The sequence below is a fragment of the Apodemus sylvaticus genome, chromosome 6 (assembly GCF_947179515.1).
Source record: "Apodemus sylvaticus chromosome 6, mApoSyl1.1, whole genome shotgun sequence".
Lineage (NCBI taxonomy): Eukaryota > Metazoa > Chordata > Mammalia > Rodentia > Muridae > Apodemus > Apodemus sylvaticus.
Window position 1 is genome coordinate 46,504,614 of NC_067477.1, and position 19,103 is coordinate 46,523,716.

General features: G+C 42.6%; 1 protein-coding gene across 6 annotated transcripts in view; it reads right to left on the bottom strand.

Moving 5' to 3' along the window:
- Positions 1 to 19,103, bottom strand: part of Syne2 (spectrin repeat containing nuclear envelope protein 2) — a 297,205-nt gene that overhangs the window by 209,011 nt on the left and 69,091 nt on the right. For all 6 annotated transcript variants that reach the window (XM_052185627.1, XM_052185630.1, XM_052185629.1 and 3 more), the window contains exons 4-11: positions 18,674 to 18,769; positions 18,499 to 18,576; positions 18,317 to 18,409; positions 11,034 to 11,221; positions 9,191 to 9,387; positions 6,555 to 6,655; positions 3,277 to 3,378; positions 267 to 404 (exon numbers count right to left, since the gene is read on the bottom strand). In XM_052185627.1, coding sequence (XP_052041587.1) covers positions 267 to 404; positions 3,277 to 3,378; positions 6,555 to 6,655; positions 9,191 to 9,387; positions 11,034 to 11,221; positions 18,317 to 18,409; positions 18,499 to 18,576; positions 18,674 to 18,769 — 993 coding nt within the window. The remainder of the gene's footprint in view (positions 1 to 266; positions 405 to 3,276; positions 3,379 to 6,554; positions 6,656 to 9,190; positions 9,388 to 11,033; positions 11,222 to 18,316; positions 18,410 to 18,498; positions 18,577 to 18,673; positions 18,770 to 19,103) is intronic.

A 19,103-nucleotide genomic window follows, 5' to 3' on the forward strand; every position in this document is an offset into this window, starting at 1 on the left:
AGGAGGGGACCTTTACTCTGTGGTAAACCAAGAGTTGATGGCCAATGTAGCGTTGAAAAAGCTTGTATTTAAGCAGAATGCCACAAAGTCCTCTTAAAATTAAACTCCTATATAAATGACATGGAAGGAGGGGGGCAAAGCAGGATCCTGTTCTCTGGGGACGCATCTATCCTGTCTCCTAGAGAATTCCTGGTGAAAGTCTAGAGTCTAGACTTTTCCTAACAAAGCTTCCCCGAGAAGAGTTCTAAGTGGCGTAACGCAGTCACCTGGTACATGAGGCTGGCCCAGCCTTGCCTCAGCTGCAACTCTTCTTCATTCTGCTCTCTCATCCTCCCTATCAGTGACAAGACATCCACGAAGGATTCCTTTTCTTCATTCAGTGAATCCATGAACGATAGCAGACTCTGCAGTGAGAAGAACATTTCATAATAACCTTAAACACCTCATTCCACTTATAAGACGCAATCTGTTAATTCCAGGTCTCTAAAACTAAAGGTTATATTAAAGTCTGGTTTAGGCAAAGGTTAAAATTTCTGAATCCCAGCCGGTCGGTGGTGGTGCCCGCCTTTAATCCCAGCACTTGGGAGGCAGAGGCAAGTGGATTTCTGAATTTCTGAGTTCGAGGCCAGCCTGGTCTACAGAGTGAGATCCGGGACAGCTAGGGCTACACAGAGAAACCCTGTCTCAAAAAAACAAAAAACAAAAACAAAAATCTGAATCTCGTATCCTCTCTCTGACCTGGTTGCTTCAATCTGACAAACTGAGTAACAAACAAAAAGACCCACAGGTGTCAGTCATCAGACTTCTACTGCGAGAGAGTGGCAAAGCCACCTGTCTCTAGATCACAGTGCCACATGTGCCACATGTGTGACCCAGGGCACACAAGACAACTGCTGCCCTGCCATTTCCTGTATGACCGATGGCGGCTGGTTTTGCTTTTTTAGGATGGGTCTCACTCTATACCCCAAATTGGTATGAGACTCACAACATACCCAAAGCCAGCCTCAGACCTACAGCAATCCTCCTGTGTCAGCTCCCCAAGTGCATGGAATATACATCTGAGTCACACCATGATTTCCAAAGTGGCTTATGACTAGCAGAGATAATCCAACTCTTCCCAGTGCATTCTGCCCAACTAAAAAAATTCCCTTCTGCCTGCACTCAGAATGTCAGAGCATAGCCGGGCGGTGGTGGTGCACGCCTGTAATCCAAGCACTCTGGGAGGCAGAGGCAGGCGAATTTCTGAGTTTGAGGCCAGCCTGGTCTGCAGAGTGAGTTCCAGAACAGCCAGGGCTACACAGAGAAACCCTGTCTTGAAAAAACAAATCCAAAAAACCAAAAAAAAAAAAAAAAAAAAGAATGTCAGAGCAGTTTCTCTTGGTTTGCACTTGTATGCAGTATTGGTGTTTTAGAGTTACAATTCTGTGTGAACGCATTATGTGATCATTAATAATATTCCTAATCATAATTAATAGAAGCTGAGCATGATGGTAGGGACCTTTATAGTCCCAGATATGTGAGAGACTGAGACAAAAATTATTTGAACTGAAGAATTCATTGGCAGGGTGATTAGTATTAGTATTCCCTAGCCTTGAAGATGAATAAATAAATGGATAAATAAGTAAATAAGTAGCAAATAATTTACTTTATCTCTAACAACAAGTTTATAAAACTTTTTATTGAATAAACATGAGTCTGATGTTTCTAAATCAAAGACATAGTAGTAACAAGGTATGTCCACAGAACAGAGAGCATCTCTTCTATCTCAAGCAAGGGCCTGGGGCAGAAGTACGGAGCATCTATAGATTCTGTGCTGCTCTGATCAAAGGCAGAAGAGAATGTTTGGTTCCTTCATGCCCTACAGACTTTGAGCCACGCAGGACGGCATGGTCCACAAGTCACGTGATCCATTCAATGTTAGAGTTGGAAAAGCTGATTCATCCAGCTCCCTCGGGGCAATGGTGGCCCAGAAAGCGCTCAGGGCTGCGTGAGCATGAGACAATATCATCCTTATTCAGGACTGAAAACTGGTGGGAAGCACACCATTACATAGACAATGTGTTCTAAGAAACCTTCCTTTGCTCCCTCAAGGACTGTACAGTTAATAACGAACATGTCCTGGAACCGCAACAGAATGTGAGAAGACCAGAGCCGTAAAGCCACACTCTACTCTTGTGACTCTGTGACATTCAGAGAAGTCATTTAGTCCCGCTAAAACCTCAGTGTCTTCATGTGTGAAACTCAATTACCACCACCGAGTTCAGCGGGATGTGTTAGCCTATAAAAGGCTTGTCAGCAAGGGTGCTCCACAGCGAATGGTCAGTGGTCAGGGATAGCATCACTACTGGACACAGGACTCCTGGGTGAAGGCCTGCACTATAATTCTGGGAAGTGCAGTTGATAACCTGTGTTTCCCCTTCCATTCAGTATTCATGATGAGGGAATGGCCTACTCAAAAACGGGTTGAAGAACATTACAGGGAGCAAGATGATAAATCTTAGGCCTCGAGAACCATTTGGTCTCTTTCCCAACTGCTCAGGCCCAGGAGCATGGAAATAACAATGAAGAGTACTTCAATAAGCACAGGGCTATTCTGACAGCCTTTTCTTTGCAAAAGGAGGAATTCATTGCCAGGGGCTATAGTTTGGCCTCCCTTGCTATAGAGCTCTGCAGGTCAAACTACTCTGTGAACCAGCAGTAACAAGAACCATATTAGCAACACGGGATCTTGGGCCCAGGCCAGAGCTCCCGACTCTAAACCTGTATTTAACAAAAGCATCCGTGAAGGCTTCAGAGGCACTGTCTTAGAATTCGGTACCAAGTCTGGGGTTGTTTAATATTAATACTCTCTTAGAGTTTTCTGAAGTGTATTTGCAGTAGTGAGAATGAAAGGGACCCCCATAGGGAGTGGCACTATTAGAAGGTGTGCCCTTGTTGTGGATGTGGCCTTGTTGGGGTGGGTGTGGCCTTGTTGGAGTGGGTGTGGCCTGATTGGAGGAAGTATGCTGCAGTCTTCCTTCCTGCTGCCTGGATGTAGAACCCTCAGCTATCTCTCCAGCACCATGCCTGCATTTCACCATGTTTCCTGTCATGACAATAATGGACTAAACCTCAGAACTGTAAGCCAGCCCCAATTAAATGTTTTCCTTTATAAGAGTTGCTGTGGTCATGGGGTCTCTTCACAGCAACAGAAACCCGAAGACGGTACTTTTCTAAATGTATGCCTTCCCACGCTTCCCTAAAGGAGGACAAGCAAGGGTCTAAAGTCTTACTCACATGATACTTGTCCCAGTAGGTCTCATTTGCCGAATCCTTCAGCATCTTCTGTAATCTCTTCTCTTGCAGAGTTAGCCAGACCACAGCATCCCTCACCTTGGCCTGTAATTCACACATGTGAACATGCGTGCACACACATATTTAAACTATGAGTGATTTCTGTGAGCAATAAAAATTACAGCTTAAAAGAGCGATGGACTCTTGTAATTTCACACCAATGACTCACCATGCCCAAGAGAAATTCTGCTGGTTCCTGTAACACCTTACATTTAAAATAGACTGACACTAACACCTCAAAATCACACTGCAAAAAAGGATTTCTCAAAAGAATATATATATAGATATATTCTTTTGAGAAATCCTTTTTTTTGTGTGTATATATATATATATACACAGAGGTCAGAATATATATATATAAACACACACACACAGAATATATATATATATATTCTGACCTCTGTGTGTGTGTGTATATATATATATATATATATATTCTGACCTCTGTGTGTGTGTGTGTGTGTATATATATATATATATATATATATATATATATATATATATTCTGACCTCTGTGTGTGTATATATATATTTTTTTCTGACCTCTGTGTGTGTGTATATAAATTCTGACCTCTGTGTATATATATATATATATATATATATATTCTGACATATATATATATATATTCTGACCTCTGTGTATATATATATATATATATATATATATATATATATATATATTCTGACCTCTCTCTCTATATATATATATATATATATTCTGACCTCTGTGTATATATATATATATACACACACAGAGCCCTCCTTCCACCTCACAGGGGTCACAGAGGTGGAACTAAGGCCAAAGGCTTTCTCAGCAAACAACACCATTCTTACCCTCTCATGTTACCATCTTGACAACCTCCTAAATCACTTTATAGAAGCTTCACTGCCAAAAACATTCACATCAAAAATATTTTGAATACCTTAAGATTAAACAAACAAAACAAACAACAACAACAACGCCCCTAGCACAGTCTCAGGACGTGCTGCCCTACAGAAGTGAGGGTACCCTTGGCCCTGATAGTCTGTCTCAGTGGGCTTGCTCACAACTGAACAGATTTTTCTGCAGGAGGTTAAATCCAGAGGTTACAATTTCCTGTTCACTTGCCTTCTTATTCTAGTAAACAAAAAGGCAGCTTAATATTTTTGTTCCCAATTTCACAGTCAGTTGAATCTGTAATTTTATATAAATATTAATTAGGAAGGAGGAGCCTCTCAGCAAGGCAGAAATGAGCAGCACATTTCTAAGCCTAGTGTCTCCTAGAGAGTCACTTCCAGAATCAGCAACAATGTGCTGACAGCCTCTGCCACAAGGGCTGGAAAGGCAGCCTAGATCATCAGACAAAAGGTTCGGAAACATGCTTGAGAAAGCCATTTAGGAGAACTTTTAAAATAATATGTATTTTTTATGTAACTTTGCTACATTCGTTGCTCTCATTTATCTTTATGGACGTGAGTTTCTTTACAGCTCAGTGGTTGTAAACCGAGTAATCAAAAGCCACTTAGCGGTGATTCCAGGAAATCTCCACAAGCGAAGGCCAAGAGCGGAGCACAATGCCTCCCCATGCATGGCGCACACACTTCCATCCCGACCACTCTGACTGACCAAGCTATGAGCAAAAGGGGACGAAATCTGCCAGTTGGAGGCGTGGCCAAGTATGCTAAACTGGAGAGCAATGGCTGCATGGTCGTGTCCATGCCTAGAAACCACTGAACTGAACACTTTAAATAGCTTCATTTTATAATACACGAATATTTCAGTAAAACAAATACATGTTACAATAGATCAAATTTTATTATCTCTAAATTGTTCAAAAGGACCGGAGAGCGCTTGCGGTCAACAGCACTACAGGCTCTTCCAGAACACTCAGGCTTAGTTCCTAACACCATGTGGTTATAAACTGTGGTCCCTTTCCTCCAGTTCCAGGCAATCCAATGCCCTCCTCTGGCCATCATGGGCACTGCATAAATGTGGTGCACAGACAGACATGCAGACAAAATACCCAAATAAATAAATAAACAGACAAGTGTGGTGCCACACACCTTTAACCACAGCACTCAAGAGGCAGCCTGGTATATAAAGTGAGTTTGAGGGCATCCCGGGCTACATAGAGAGACCTTGCCAAAACAAATACATCTTAAATTTATTCAAAAGGGAGCTTAACTTATAACTCATCCTGTGAGATGCTGGCTATAGTTTGGATCTTGAATGATGACGTCATATGGTTGAACACTAGAGAAGGCACCAGCAGCACACAATGGGAAGAAACTAAGAGGTTGGACCTAGTGCGAAGCGTAATCACAGAGGGCATATCCCAAATGGGGGACCACCAAACTCTAGTCTCATTCTCATCTGTACTTCTCTGGCTCTGTCATACACTGTCCGTTATAATGACCAAGGCTGGCTGGCTATGGCCCAACCTCTCAAACTGAGAGCTAAAATCAAGGTTTCTCTTTTAAAGTTGTTATCCATGCTATCTGCCACCCTAACACAGAACTAATGCAAGACATATCTTGAAGCTGTTTAAATAACTCAGCAGAGCTTGACAAACCATCACTTGAACTGAAAAAAAAATCAGATAAAACAAATTATAGTGAAAGAAATTCAAAAATTACTTTCCTGGAATAATCCTAAAAGAGAGGCAGAATGTAATATTGTGGATGTTGAAACTGTGATTCGATGTATGTTTTACATACTTGAACGAAGTGCACGTTTGTTTTTTCTTTCTTTTCTTTTTCTTTTAAGATTTTCCTATTTACTGTGTATACAGCATTCTCCCTGCATATATGCCCGCAGGCCAGAAGAGGGCACCAGATCTCATTACAGATGCTTATGAGCCACCCCCCATGTGCTTGCTGGGAACTGACCTAAGAACCTCTGGGAGAGCAGCCAGGGCTCTTTACCTCTGAGCCATCTCTCCAGGTCCTGTTTGTTTTCTCAAGACAGGGTTTCTCTGTATAGCCCTGGCTTTCCTGGAACTTGCTCTGAAGACCAGGCTGGCCTTGAACTCAGAGATTCACCTGCCTCTGCCTTCTGAGTACTGGGATTAAAGGCGTGCGCCACCATTGCTAGTCATGAATTACATATTTAAGTTGTGTGTGCAACTCTTAAATTTCAGGGGTTTTGTTTGTTTGTTTGTTTGTTTTGTTTTTTATTTTAAAACCAAACCATTAGTGTACAATCAAAAGAAACTGAGTAGGCAGCTAAGAAGAAGACATACCTGTGCCGAACTGCCAGGGCCAGGCACATCCTTCGAATACTTCAGGAACTGCGCCACATAGGTCATAATGGACTTCTCATCAGGATTCACGACGTCTACATCTGCAAGACACACCGCAGCATCCGTCAGCTGCAGGAGAGGCTTCCCACGATTAGTTCTCAAGGGGGCAGTGGCCTAGGCCATGGGGTTCAGAGAATCTTGAATTAACCAAAGTCGTGGCAGCCCTGCACTCTGCTCGCCCTCCTGGCTCCAACCCTGTGCAGAAGTTCAGAACTTAGATTTATAGTCAGCCGGAAGTAGCTGGAATGCTGGCATCGCACCATCAGCATCAGCATTAAAACACAACATGGCCCCGGGTGTGGTTTATGGGACAACACAGCGAGAGAAGAAAATGAAAGCATTTCTTGCGCTGGAGCCACGGCGCGCCAGGCAACACTCGGCAAGTGTAGCTGATTCCTGGCACCCTAGTCTAGGCATCTGTACAGTAAACCAGTTCCAAAAGAATTCACTGTATACAAGCCTCCTTCAGGACATTCAGGGTTTATTTGCTCATACACGGAATGAATAAACTTGACTTCTATAAGCCAGTATTTGTAAAATGTAAATAAAGAATATATCTAATAAAAAAAGAAAAAGAAACATAATTACCTTTAAAACAAGGTAATAAACACTGAGATTTAACCATTCCCGAAAGCAGGACTTCATTTTTGCTATTATTTGTGCTTTATAGGATTGCTCATGTGTGCTAAATCTTAATTTATATTTATTTATAGATTTTCAAACAGGGCCTCATTAGTTAGCCCAGGCTGGCCTCGGCTGACTCTCCTGCCTCAGCTTCCTAAGTCCTGGGATTACAGGTGTGCACCGACACTTGTGAGCATCTGAACGAGGAAAGAGCTGAGCTACCAACATCTTCTATGATTGGTGATAGCCACTGAACCACCATGCTGGTTGTGTTTATACTGCGAAAGGACATATATGAGCACAAGATTTGTTCTTTTACTGACTTTAAAAAAAAACCACTGGGGCAATTGTTAATAAGAAATACTAAAATATGTCCTGCCTAGAGCTGTCATGTTGCAATTAACATTGAAAAAAAAAAAACCACTAGTACTTGATTCAGGAAAGAAATAATTTGTATCACTGAAGAGCAAATGGGATTCTGATAAACCTGCTACTTTAACATATTAACATATAGAAAATTACCAACTGATAGTCATATTGTTACCCTCAAAATTTGCAACCTGAAGCCTATAGATTAAAACAAGAGTGTGGTAAAATTCAACGAAAGCAACCTTGGGCTATTTTTACTTCATAGTAAAATATACCATACTCTTTATTACTTGCCAATTATGTGCCACACGAGCTGTACAGAAGTCAAATTTATAACAAACAAGTCTTGGTGTGTGTGTTTGGAAAGGCGGGCATGGGTAGCATCTATTCTATACTCCTGCATAGGATGCTATGGCTAAGCTGCATCCTGCATAGAATGCTATGGCTAAGCTGCATCCTGCATAGAATGCTATGGCTAAGCTGCATCCTGCATAGGATGCTAGAGCTAAGCTGCATCAGCTGGTTAAGTGCACTTTTCGCTGATCCTAGATACCACGTTTATAACTTCATCTTTGGTACGTATTTATTCGGCTGGTGAGAGGCACATGTCATAGCACACACGTGGAGGTCAAAGGACAACTTGGGAAAGTTGGTTCTCTCCTACCATATGAGTGACGAGAACTGATTAGGTCATCAGGCCTGGCAGCAAATACCTTTATTCACTGAGCACTCTTGCTAACCCCACTTAAGTATCTTCCTTCCTTCTTTCTCTGCTTCCTTCTTCTTCTTCTTTTTTTTAAAAAGACTGGCCCTCACTATGTAGATCTGTCTAGCCCAAAACTTGCTATATATACCAGACTGAGCTCAATCTCAAAGATTCTTCTATGCTTGTTTCCCAAGCCAACATTATTCTTTTAATAAATACGTATTGGAATACTTGAGAAGCAATGCAATCCATATGAAAGTGTTCTTCAGAAAGAAATTATTTTGATAATAACCCTATAAAATTAAAGCTGGTGTTTCAGAATTTTCTTGTCAATAATCAAACACAAGGACTGAGTATAAAGACTACCCAAAGGTGGCCAACCACATAAGGAGGTCAGGAAACAGCAATCACTGCTCTCCTCAACCACAGGAGGGGAGATCCGGAACAGGGAAACACGTAAACAAGTGTAAAAGACCAAAATAACCTTACAGGAGAGCTGTAGCTCAGGACAAACAGAACCAAAAGCACGATACCGAATCTACCAGAAGGAAATTAAGACAAAGGCTCAGGAAAGATCACTCCCAGGAAAGGCATGGCTTGCATTCGACTGTGACTTCACTCCCTCGATGACAAAAGTCAGGTCATGATGGCAAAGTCCTAATTCCATGAAATTCAGTAAGAGCTAAGTCTTCTGGCAGGAAAACACACTGTTGTGATGCTAACTCAGGTGAGAAGTGCACAGGTGTGAAGCGCACAGGTGTGAAGTGAACAGGTGTGAAGCACAGGTGTGAAGTGCACAGGTGTGAAGTGCACAGGTGCAGCTTCAACTCAACCTCATGCTGGACAAAGAGATTTCAAAAGAAAGAAGACTGCCTACCTTCCGGTTCCAGCATTTTGGGGATCTTCAGCTCATGTTCTGCGATCCTGAAGGCCTCTTTCAGATTGTCTTTGTTGGATCTGTGCCTCATGCTGTCCATGTCAATCAGGTCTGGTCGCAATGCATGAATGACAGCCAAAAAAGCCATCCCATTTCTCCAGCTTGACTTAAAGTCTGTCACATTGACAGACTCGGACCTGCGCAAAAGAATGTAATAGAGGCTGTTGTTAAAAAAATATATACATTGATGGAAGCCAGGAGTGGGTGGATGGGTGCGGAAGCACCCTCATAGAGGCAGGGGGAGGGGGGATGGGATGGGGAGTTTCCAAAGGGGAAACCTGGATATGGGAAAACATTTGAAATGTAACTAAAGAAAATATCCAATATATATACAGCTTCCACTGTATTCAATGGTAACTAAAACATATTCTAAGAATTAAATAAAGGCTACCTATGACGGTAAAGAACTTGACAGGTAAGCCTGGTGGCCTGGGTTAAATCCTCAGGATCCACATAACAGTAGAAGGAGAGAATCCACAAAGTTGTCCTCTGACCTCCACATGCATGCATACAATAAGAAACACAACAAACGCAATAATAGTAAATAAGTAAATTTCAAAAGATAAAAATACATCTCCTCGAGTCTCTTTAGGATCAATCAGAAAATAAAGTTGAATTTCCAAGAAATACAGACCGTTGTCTCTAAGTGTAAACATAGAGCACACCATGACACTGTGCATATCAGTCAGCCGCTAATTCACCGCCACTCATCACACACTTGTCGCAGGATGGTGACATGGCCCGGCAAGTCTGGCAGCCTGAGTTCAATCCCCAGAGCCCACCTAAAGGTGGAAGGAGATGACCAGCTCCACACAGTGACCTCTGACCTCCACGGGCAGGCCACGGCATGCTTGTGCCGCAGTCACACGCGCGATGACAATTATAATAATTTTTTTTTACATTTTTAAAAAGACATGGTCTTGACTTTCAAAGAGTATATATTGGTGTGATTGTTAATCATGACTGTCAACTTGATGGGATTAAGAATCACCATGGCAGATAGAGTCTCTAGACAAGGATTATCCAGAGTAGATAGATTAATGTGAGTAGTGCATGGGCTGGGGCTCTGGCCTGAATGAAAAGGAGAAGGCAAGATAAGCGCTAATTTCTGTTTCTAACTGCGGATGCCCTGTCACAGATGCTCCTGTCACAGATGCTCCTGTCACGGATACTCCTGTGACAGGTGCTCCTGTGACGGATGCCCTGTGACAGATGCTCCTGTGACGGATGCCCTGTGACGGATGCTCCTGTGACCGCCTCTCCTTGTACTCCTGCCGACATCCCTTCCCTTCCATGATGAAGTGTGTTCCCATAATGGGATCAGAGAAACCCGAAAGGAGGCACACACGTTGCCTCTTTCAGGTATTTTGCTGCAGCAACAAACTAAGTAACTAGCACAGGTAGGTAAGTCTCTAGCCCCAAAGCCGCCATCTAGATGCACGGGAGAACTGTGCCTAAAAAAGATATTTAATGCCAGGCATGGTGGTGTGTGCTTTTATTCCCAGAATATACAAAGCAGAGGCAGGTGCGTGTGAGTTTGTGGGTAGCCAGAGCCACACAGTGAGACCCCCCCATCTCAAAAAGAAAAGGGGTTAGGAAAGTTAAATAGTGCTTTATCTGCTCACGGCAATAAACTATGGAAACCCAGCAACCAGAGTATAGCTGCCATCTTTCAAACCAGAATCAGCTGAAGTCCACCAGCCTGACCGGCAGAGCCGGACATCCACGAGGTTGTGTGGACGGATGCACACAGCTGTCTCGTCCGGGCAAGCAAGCCACTGACCCGGCACACTGCTCCTGAGCCCACTGAAGGAGCGCCTTCTTGGCGGACCACTGCCATCTCGCTTGGGCTTGCGCTCTGGAGTACTTCTTGGTGGGAGGACTTGAGGTAGGAGACGAGTCAGGTACACGCACAACCTCCGGTGAAGGTTGATTGTAATCACAAGACAGAGCCTGAGCAAGCTTCTCGATCTGTGGAAAGCACAATTGGTCACAGGCACGTTAGCACACACTGGCGGGTGAGAGGCCCCCGAAAAGCGTTCTTTAGCACTGACAAAGGATTCTGGGTGAAATGAGCTCTAAATACGACTGAGTTCTTCAGCATTTGACATCTGGGACTACAACTTGGCTTTCCTTGGATCTGGACAGGGATGTCTCTTGCACCTGACCCAGGAATGGCATCCCACAGAGGCAAGCATCCATTCATCTCTGAAAGATCCACTGAGCGCTAGCAGTGCTGCTGGATTTAACTGAGAAGAGCCAGGTGAGCCTCCTCATCAAGCATCTTTAGAGAATTGCGGACCGGAATGCAGCCCCTCCGATTGAAACCTACTGAGAACAAAGGCACATCCAGAAAACAGAGGATAGGCAAGTACAGGGCAGGTAAGCCCCCCAGAGAGAAAATAAAATTACCATTAAGAACAAGAAAAATATGGGCCAGTAAAATGGTTTATCAAGAAAAGCAAAAAAGAAAAGAAAACACAAGTCTGGAAACCTGAGTTCAGTTCCCAGAACCAGAGTAAAAACAGAGAAGAGAAGCAAGTCCCTAAAATCTATTTACCTCCCTATACATATCCTGGTGTACACACACACACACACACACACATACACACAAGATGCATGTTAATAATAAAGAGATCTCTTTTGTTTTTCTTATTTATGTGCATGAATGTTTTGCTTGTATGTATGTATGTATGTATGTATGTATGTATGTGTGCTACATGTGTGTAGTGCTCACAACATCCAGAAGAGGGTGTCAGATCTCACGGTGCTGGAGTTACTAATGGCCATTAGGGTTCTGGGAACTGAATCTCCTCCTCTGCAAGAGGAGTAAGTGATACTAAACATTGAGCTCTCTCTCCAGCCCCCATAAACCTTTTTTAATAAGAGCATGAAAAGTGCTAGAGAAATGGCTCGGCAGTTGAGGTGAGTGCTGCTCTTGCAAAGGACGTTAGCTGTGCTCCCAGTTTCCATGGCCATGCGGAGCATCTCAGTGGCCTGTAACTGCAGCTCTAGAGGAATCTGAGACCCCTGGGCCATGCACACACCTGCACTCACATCTCACATGCACATCCTTTCCCTCTCAATTCTCTCTCTCTCATACACACACACACACACACACACACACACACACACACAAATAAAATAAAATGTACAGCAGCAGCAGAAAAAGAAGAAGAAGACGACGACGACGACGAAGAAGAAAAAGAAGAAGTACAATAACATCACATTGCTCAGAAGTGCCTGTAACTCTAACAACTCAATGGGATCCTGTAGCCTTTTCTGACACTTGTAATGTACACTCAAATAGACACCCAAACATACACATAAATTATATATATATTAGAAAAATAAAAAAGTAAACAACCTAAAAAATAAAATGCCAGAGCTTGGTAAATAGCTCATCAGTTAAGCAAGCACACACTACTCTTGCAGAGATTTCTGATTCTGGTCCCAACACACATACCAAGTGGCCCCAACTACCTATCACTTCAGCACCAAGAAGTCCAAAGCCCTCTTCAGAGCTTGGAAAGAACCTGTACTCACATATGCGCATAACCACACAAAGACATTTGCATATACACCCAGTTAAAAAAAAAAAAAACACATGAAAAGTCAATCCCCTAAGTAGTTTTAAAAGTCTAAATATACACAGAGAAGAATAGGGTCAGCGTGTAACACGGGTGAAAAGTTTTCCCCAGGGACTGTGGAAGTATGAAAACTACATGTTGACATATTTGCTGATGAACACACAAATTGATCTGAACATTTTGGACAACATAACATCCATTTAAAACCTTAAACATACATTAATAACTATAGAAATATTTAGTGTTTCCCTCTATAATCAACAGAATAGAATCAGTAATAATATATATGCTAGATAAAGCCATGTGCACTGAAGCACCAGGACTTAAGAAGATGAGGCAGGAGGATCACAAAAGCCCAGCATCACCTAAGATCAGCCTGGGCCACACAGTGAGACTCTGTGAAAACAGTACAAGAACAAAAGATGTGGCCACCACCAACCTAACCACCTGACGAGCTCTGATCAGATAGACACAGAGCACAAAATGGCAGAGCCAGCATTGTTTTCAAAGCCTCCTGAAGAGCTGGGGGTGTGGTTCAGTGGTAGCGAGACCCTGGGGCACTGGGAATGCTGTATGCTTACAGTGATTTGCATCTGCTATTTTGTACAGTATAGTTATGGAATATCTCCTTCAGAAGAGAAAGTTCTGTTGAAGTCTAGGGGTCCGACTCAGAGGTAACACTCTGGACTTGCATGGTGGAGACTGTAGGTTTAATCCTCAACACCATGTTTTTTCTTTGAATTATTTTTATTTGAGACAGAGCCTGGGATACCCAGGCTGGGTTACTATGGACCTGAAAATGGCCCTGATCTGCTGATTAACTTCCTCATTCCTGAATGCTAAGACAGCAGGTGTGCGCCGCCTCACTTGCTCCCAGCATCGTATACGTTTACAGTCAGAATGTTCTACAAAATAATTGAAGAAATCAGATCAGCATATTGGCATGGGTGAAAAACAGGAAGTCCTGTCCCATGCCAATATCCCCAAAATATCTTGTCACATTGCTTTCTAGAATAGTCCTGTCCCATAGAACACTGCATTTGTTTCGTTTTCATTTTCTTCCTAATTTTTTCAGACAGGGTTTCATGATGTAGCCCTGAATGGTCTTAAATTATTATCCTCCTGCCTCAGTCTCCTCAGTTCATGCAGGAATGCCTCATCAAGGTGTGAGAAGTAAGTCCCATAAAAGTAAAAGATTAATACATTCAAACTACATTAAAATGATATGTGTCTGCTACTAAAATATTAAAAGGCAAGTTACAAAGTCTGAGAAGTTATTTCTAATTTATACATTCCAACAAAAGACTTCTATCCAGAATACATTTTAAAACTTTTATAAATTATTAAATATAAGAGAAAGGTTAATAAATGGAGATCTCCATCGGGTCCCTCCCCTTGGAGCTCGGGAAACCCCGCAGAAAAGGGGGCGGGAGAACTGTACAGACCAGGGCGGTTGGGGACACCAGGAGAACACAGCCCACAGAATCAACTAAGCAGGACTCATGGGGGCTCACAGAGACTGTAACTAAAAACAGCCAAGAAAACAAGAGTGTACCTGAAGCAGAACAGTGACTAGTGTGACTACGCATACAGGAAGGGCAGTGACAGACACCTCGCCACAACCAATGAATATAAGTGAATTCAGTTGGACACAGGGGCAGTGTGGGGGTATTGATGAGAATGCACTCATAGCTAAGCTTCCTCCTAGCAGGGCCCAGAGTGTGGGCACCTTTAGGAAAAGAGACTGGCCAGGATGCCAGCAGGGCTCTGCACAGGGATGCTTAATTTATGGAAATTCACGACACTTTAAGCATGAATTTGCATACCTTTCTCAGTGTGTCTTAGACCTTAACAAGTTGACTTAAAACAGTGTAACCAAGAGTTGTAGAGATGGCTCAAAGGTTAAGAGCACCGACTGCTCTTCCAGAAGTCCTGAGTTCAATTCCCAGCGACCACATGGTGGCCCACAACCACCTGTAATGGGATCTAATGCCCTCTTCTGGTGTGTCTGAAGACTGCAACAGTGTACCCACATACTTAAAATAATTTTGTTTTTGTTTTTGTTTTTTGAGACAGGGTTTCTCTGTATAGTCCTGGCTGTCCTGGAACTCACTCTGTAGACCAGGCTGGCCTCGAACTCTGAAATCCACCTGCCTCTGCCTCCCAAGTGCTGAGATTAAAGGCGTGCGCCACCACTGCCTAGCTTAAATAAATCTTTTTTTAAAAAAAAAGATTTGGCCTGTGAATTACTACAGTTGTACACAGAGGTTTTATCCTAATGATATAATTGAAGTTACCTATAATCAGAAATGTGAGCCTTCTGGCTGTCCATTAATGAGAATACTTTACAACCAATGCCATACGCTTCTATTAGAACATAAATAAGGGCTGGAGAGAGGCCTCAGCAGTTAAGAGCACACCACCTTCCAGAGGTCCTAAGTTCAAATCCCAGCAACCACATGGTGGCTCACAACCATCTGTAATGAGATCAGATGCCCTCTTCTGGTGTGTCTGAAGACAGCTACAGTGTATGCACATATAAATAAATAAATAAATAAATAAATAAATAAATAAATAAATAAATAAATAAATAAATAAATAAATAAATCTCAACCTGTGGGTTGTGATCCCTTTGGGAGACTAGTGCGGTCGCCTAAGACCATTGAAAAAACACAGATATTTGCACTATGATTCATAACAGTGGCAGGACTATTGTTATGAAGTAGCAACAAAATAATTTTATGGTTGGAGGTCATCACAACATGAGAGACTGGATTAAAGGGTCGCAGCATTAGGAAGCTTGAGAGCCACTGATTTGGAGACAAGCTCATTGGAACAATTTAAAACAGCATGGTAATGTGACCCTATATTGTTGAGATAGAGATATCATCTAGTATCCCTGCGGACTGGTTGCCTTCAGGTACAGACAGCTGTAGAAAGATGCTCAGGTTCCTTATATTACTATGCAAATCCCTAGCATCATTAAGTCATCTCCGGGTTCCCTATATATACAACGCAATGTAAATGCTATGAAAATGGTTGTTATGCTACATTACAGAATAATGCCAAGAAAAAAGCACCCTTTTCCCCTTATGCGGACCCATATATGACTATGTACTAATTCCTGCTGTATACAAAAAGACTGAATATTAAATTATTCTCAGATGACTATCCATGAATAGTAGAATACAAATATTTTTATTCTCTCTTACTTATAATGAAATTTTTAATTATTTAATTAAATAATCTAGGATGATATGGGGGTGGGAATAAGCACCTGAAAACCATCCCAGCATGTTTAATTTTATTGTATGCATATGAACATTTTACCTGCATGGATGTCTGTGTGCTACATGCAGGCCTGGTGCTCACAGAGATCAGAAAGGGGCCTTGAGTCCCTGACCTTACAGGGGATTAGGAACCAACATTTGGACACCAAGAATAAGACCCAGGTTCTCTAGAAGGTTCTTAACCACTAAACCATCTCTCTAGCTCCAAACTATCCAATTTTAACATCTTACCATATTAGGTCCTGCTTTCTGTCTCCAGTTCCACTTTCCTCCTCTCCCAGAGGGAAAGCTATACTCCCACACTTGGTTTTCACCATCCACATGCATATTATTTTGTTATAGCTACTCATGCATGCAATCCAGAAAAAATACCCAAATTTTATATCAGTTAGTTGTGCAATATTCTATGTCTTTCTAAAAGAAGCATTTGTTCCCTGATACATACATAATTATATAGTTATTTTTAAAACAATAATAATAAGCTCTCCCTGTACAGAGTCACTGTAGACTGGCATTGTAATGGTTAATTCAGGATAGGACAGCAAACACTGGTCATTCACAGACAAATGGAAAACAACAGTAAAAGGCCATAGGCCTGCCATACGCCTTCTTTTGTTTAAATGAAATTTGGACACTAATTAAAGTTCAAACAGGGATTCATGAAACCAATAAGAAATACTTTGAGAGTCAAAGCATCCTGAGAAGTCTGGAGATTTGGCGTATCCCCAAGAGCTGTCAACCAGTAGGAAGGGTTTTCCATCTGATCTAGTCATAGCAGAAAACAAATACACGTTCCACAGACATCCTTCCTCTCTTCCTCCTGAAACATCTTCACAGTTCAAAGGAAAAATAAACAGCTTTCCTTCCTAGCCAGTGGGCCCGCCATACTTGCCCTGAAATCCTCCTGAGAGGGCGTGGGATGCTCAGTCCCACAGAAATTCCTGGGATTCCAGGGACTACTTTCCTTATCTTCTGTTTTTGTTTTGTCTGTGAGAGTAGGATGGTTTGAATGCTTGGGCCAAGGGGAGTAGCACTATTAGGGGCGTGGCCTTACTGGAGGAGGTGTGGCCTTATTGGAGGAGGTGTGGCCTTATTGGAAGAGGTGTGGCCTTGTTAGAGGCAGTGTGCCACTGTGGGGGTGGGCTTTGAGCTCTGCCCGTGGGACACCTCCTCCTGGCTTCCTGCAGAAGACAGTCCCCTCCTGCTGCTTGTGGACCAAGATGTGAACTGCTCCAGCACTGCCTATATGCTACTATGGTTCCCACCATGATGATAATGGACTGAACCTCTGAGCCTGTAAGCCTGCCCTAATTAAATGTTGTCCTTATAAGAGTTGCCTTGGTCACGGTGTCTCTTCACAGCAATGAAACCCTAAGACAAACAGGGTCTTACTCTGCAATCCAGTCTGGCCTGAAACTCACATGGCAGCTCAGGCAAACCTTGAGCTCCCAGCAACCTCCCTGCTGCAGCCTTCCAAAGCCGAGATCACAGGAGCGAGCCACCGAGCCACCACACCAGGATGCTCAGCTTCCTTCGAGGGGCTGGATGCTTCAGTCTTTATATCAGGGAGACACCGTGTCAGTCCACAGTGCCAAAAGACCGGAGTGGGGACAAATGAAGAAAAACGAGTAAGAGAAAAACCGAGGTATTCCTGAACGGGCCACCTTCTAAGGACTCCAACCACACCCAAAACTCTGGAGGGAAGGAGAGGGCTCAGAAGGAACCACCATGAAAACCGCAGGCCTGCCTGTTCAAAGTTTCACATTCTCAACCTTCAGTCCCAGCACTTGGGAGATGAAAGCAGGTGATTTCTGTGAGTTTGGGCAGCCTAATCTACATAGAGACATCCAGGCTAGCTAGGACTACATAATGAAACCCTGTCTTTAAAACAAATAAAAATTATATGTGTATGTTTGTGCATAAATATGTATGTGTATATACAAATATATATAACATATATGTGCACATATATTGTATATTATATATCATTATTATACATACATACATTATATATATATATGTAAATTACACACACATATTGGAAAAGCAGTCTTTGCCATATGTTCTCTACCTGTTGGAGATTCCAAGTCCTGTTTACAGAAGCAGCTCAGGACTGAATGACACGTATGTCACACTCTATCTCTTGTGTATTAGACAATTAATATTCCTATCCCCAAAATACTCACATGAAAGTGCAGTATGATGGTCCAAATCAGGCCAAGGATAATGGATGGGTTTCCTTCTATGATGTCAGCAACATGGATATTTATTAGCTTGATCTACAAACAGAGAAGGCCAGGTTACCGGGAGCCAGCCTCCCACAGAACCCGTCCCTCCTGTGACATCTGCAGGTCTGACGCGTACTTACAGATCTGTTTTTCAGGAATGTCAGGGCATGTTCTATGTTGAGTCTACACTGGAATGTATTAGATCCTTTATCCCGAGGCTAAAAATTCAAGCACATGCATTACTCAGAAACAGGAAGTACATTTTTTTAAAAAACAAATCCAATCAAGTGTCATGTTACCATTTGGCAATCTTACCAACTGCTGTCCTGAGAGGACTTCTAACAGGTCCAGGAGGACGTGACCCTTCTTAATGTCTGCGAATAAGTCGGATACAACTGAGGGAGGCTTGTGCTGCCAAGGGAAAGAAGAACAGTAATCTGCCAAGGGTCCAAAAACACCATTAAGCACCTCCTAAGTGAGTTCTGTGTCTTCAAAAGCAGCTAAGATTCAGCAGGTATTATCTTAAGAGAATGATACAGTCACAAGTTACATTCCAAAGCAAGGCAAGACAGACAGCGAGCCTGTTTTATCTCAAGGCTTATTCCCAGTTACACAATGCTCTTTCTGGCTGGAGCTTTTATGGCCCTAAACCTTGTGCATAAAGAATATAGTTACAGACACTCGGAATCAGGCCATAGTGAACCCTTGGGAGATTACTGAGGATGTGTCTCTCTTTGGTCAGAAT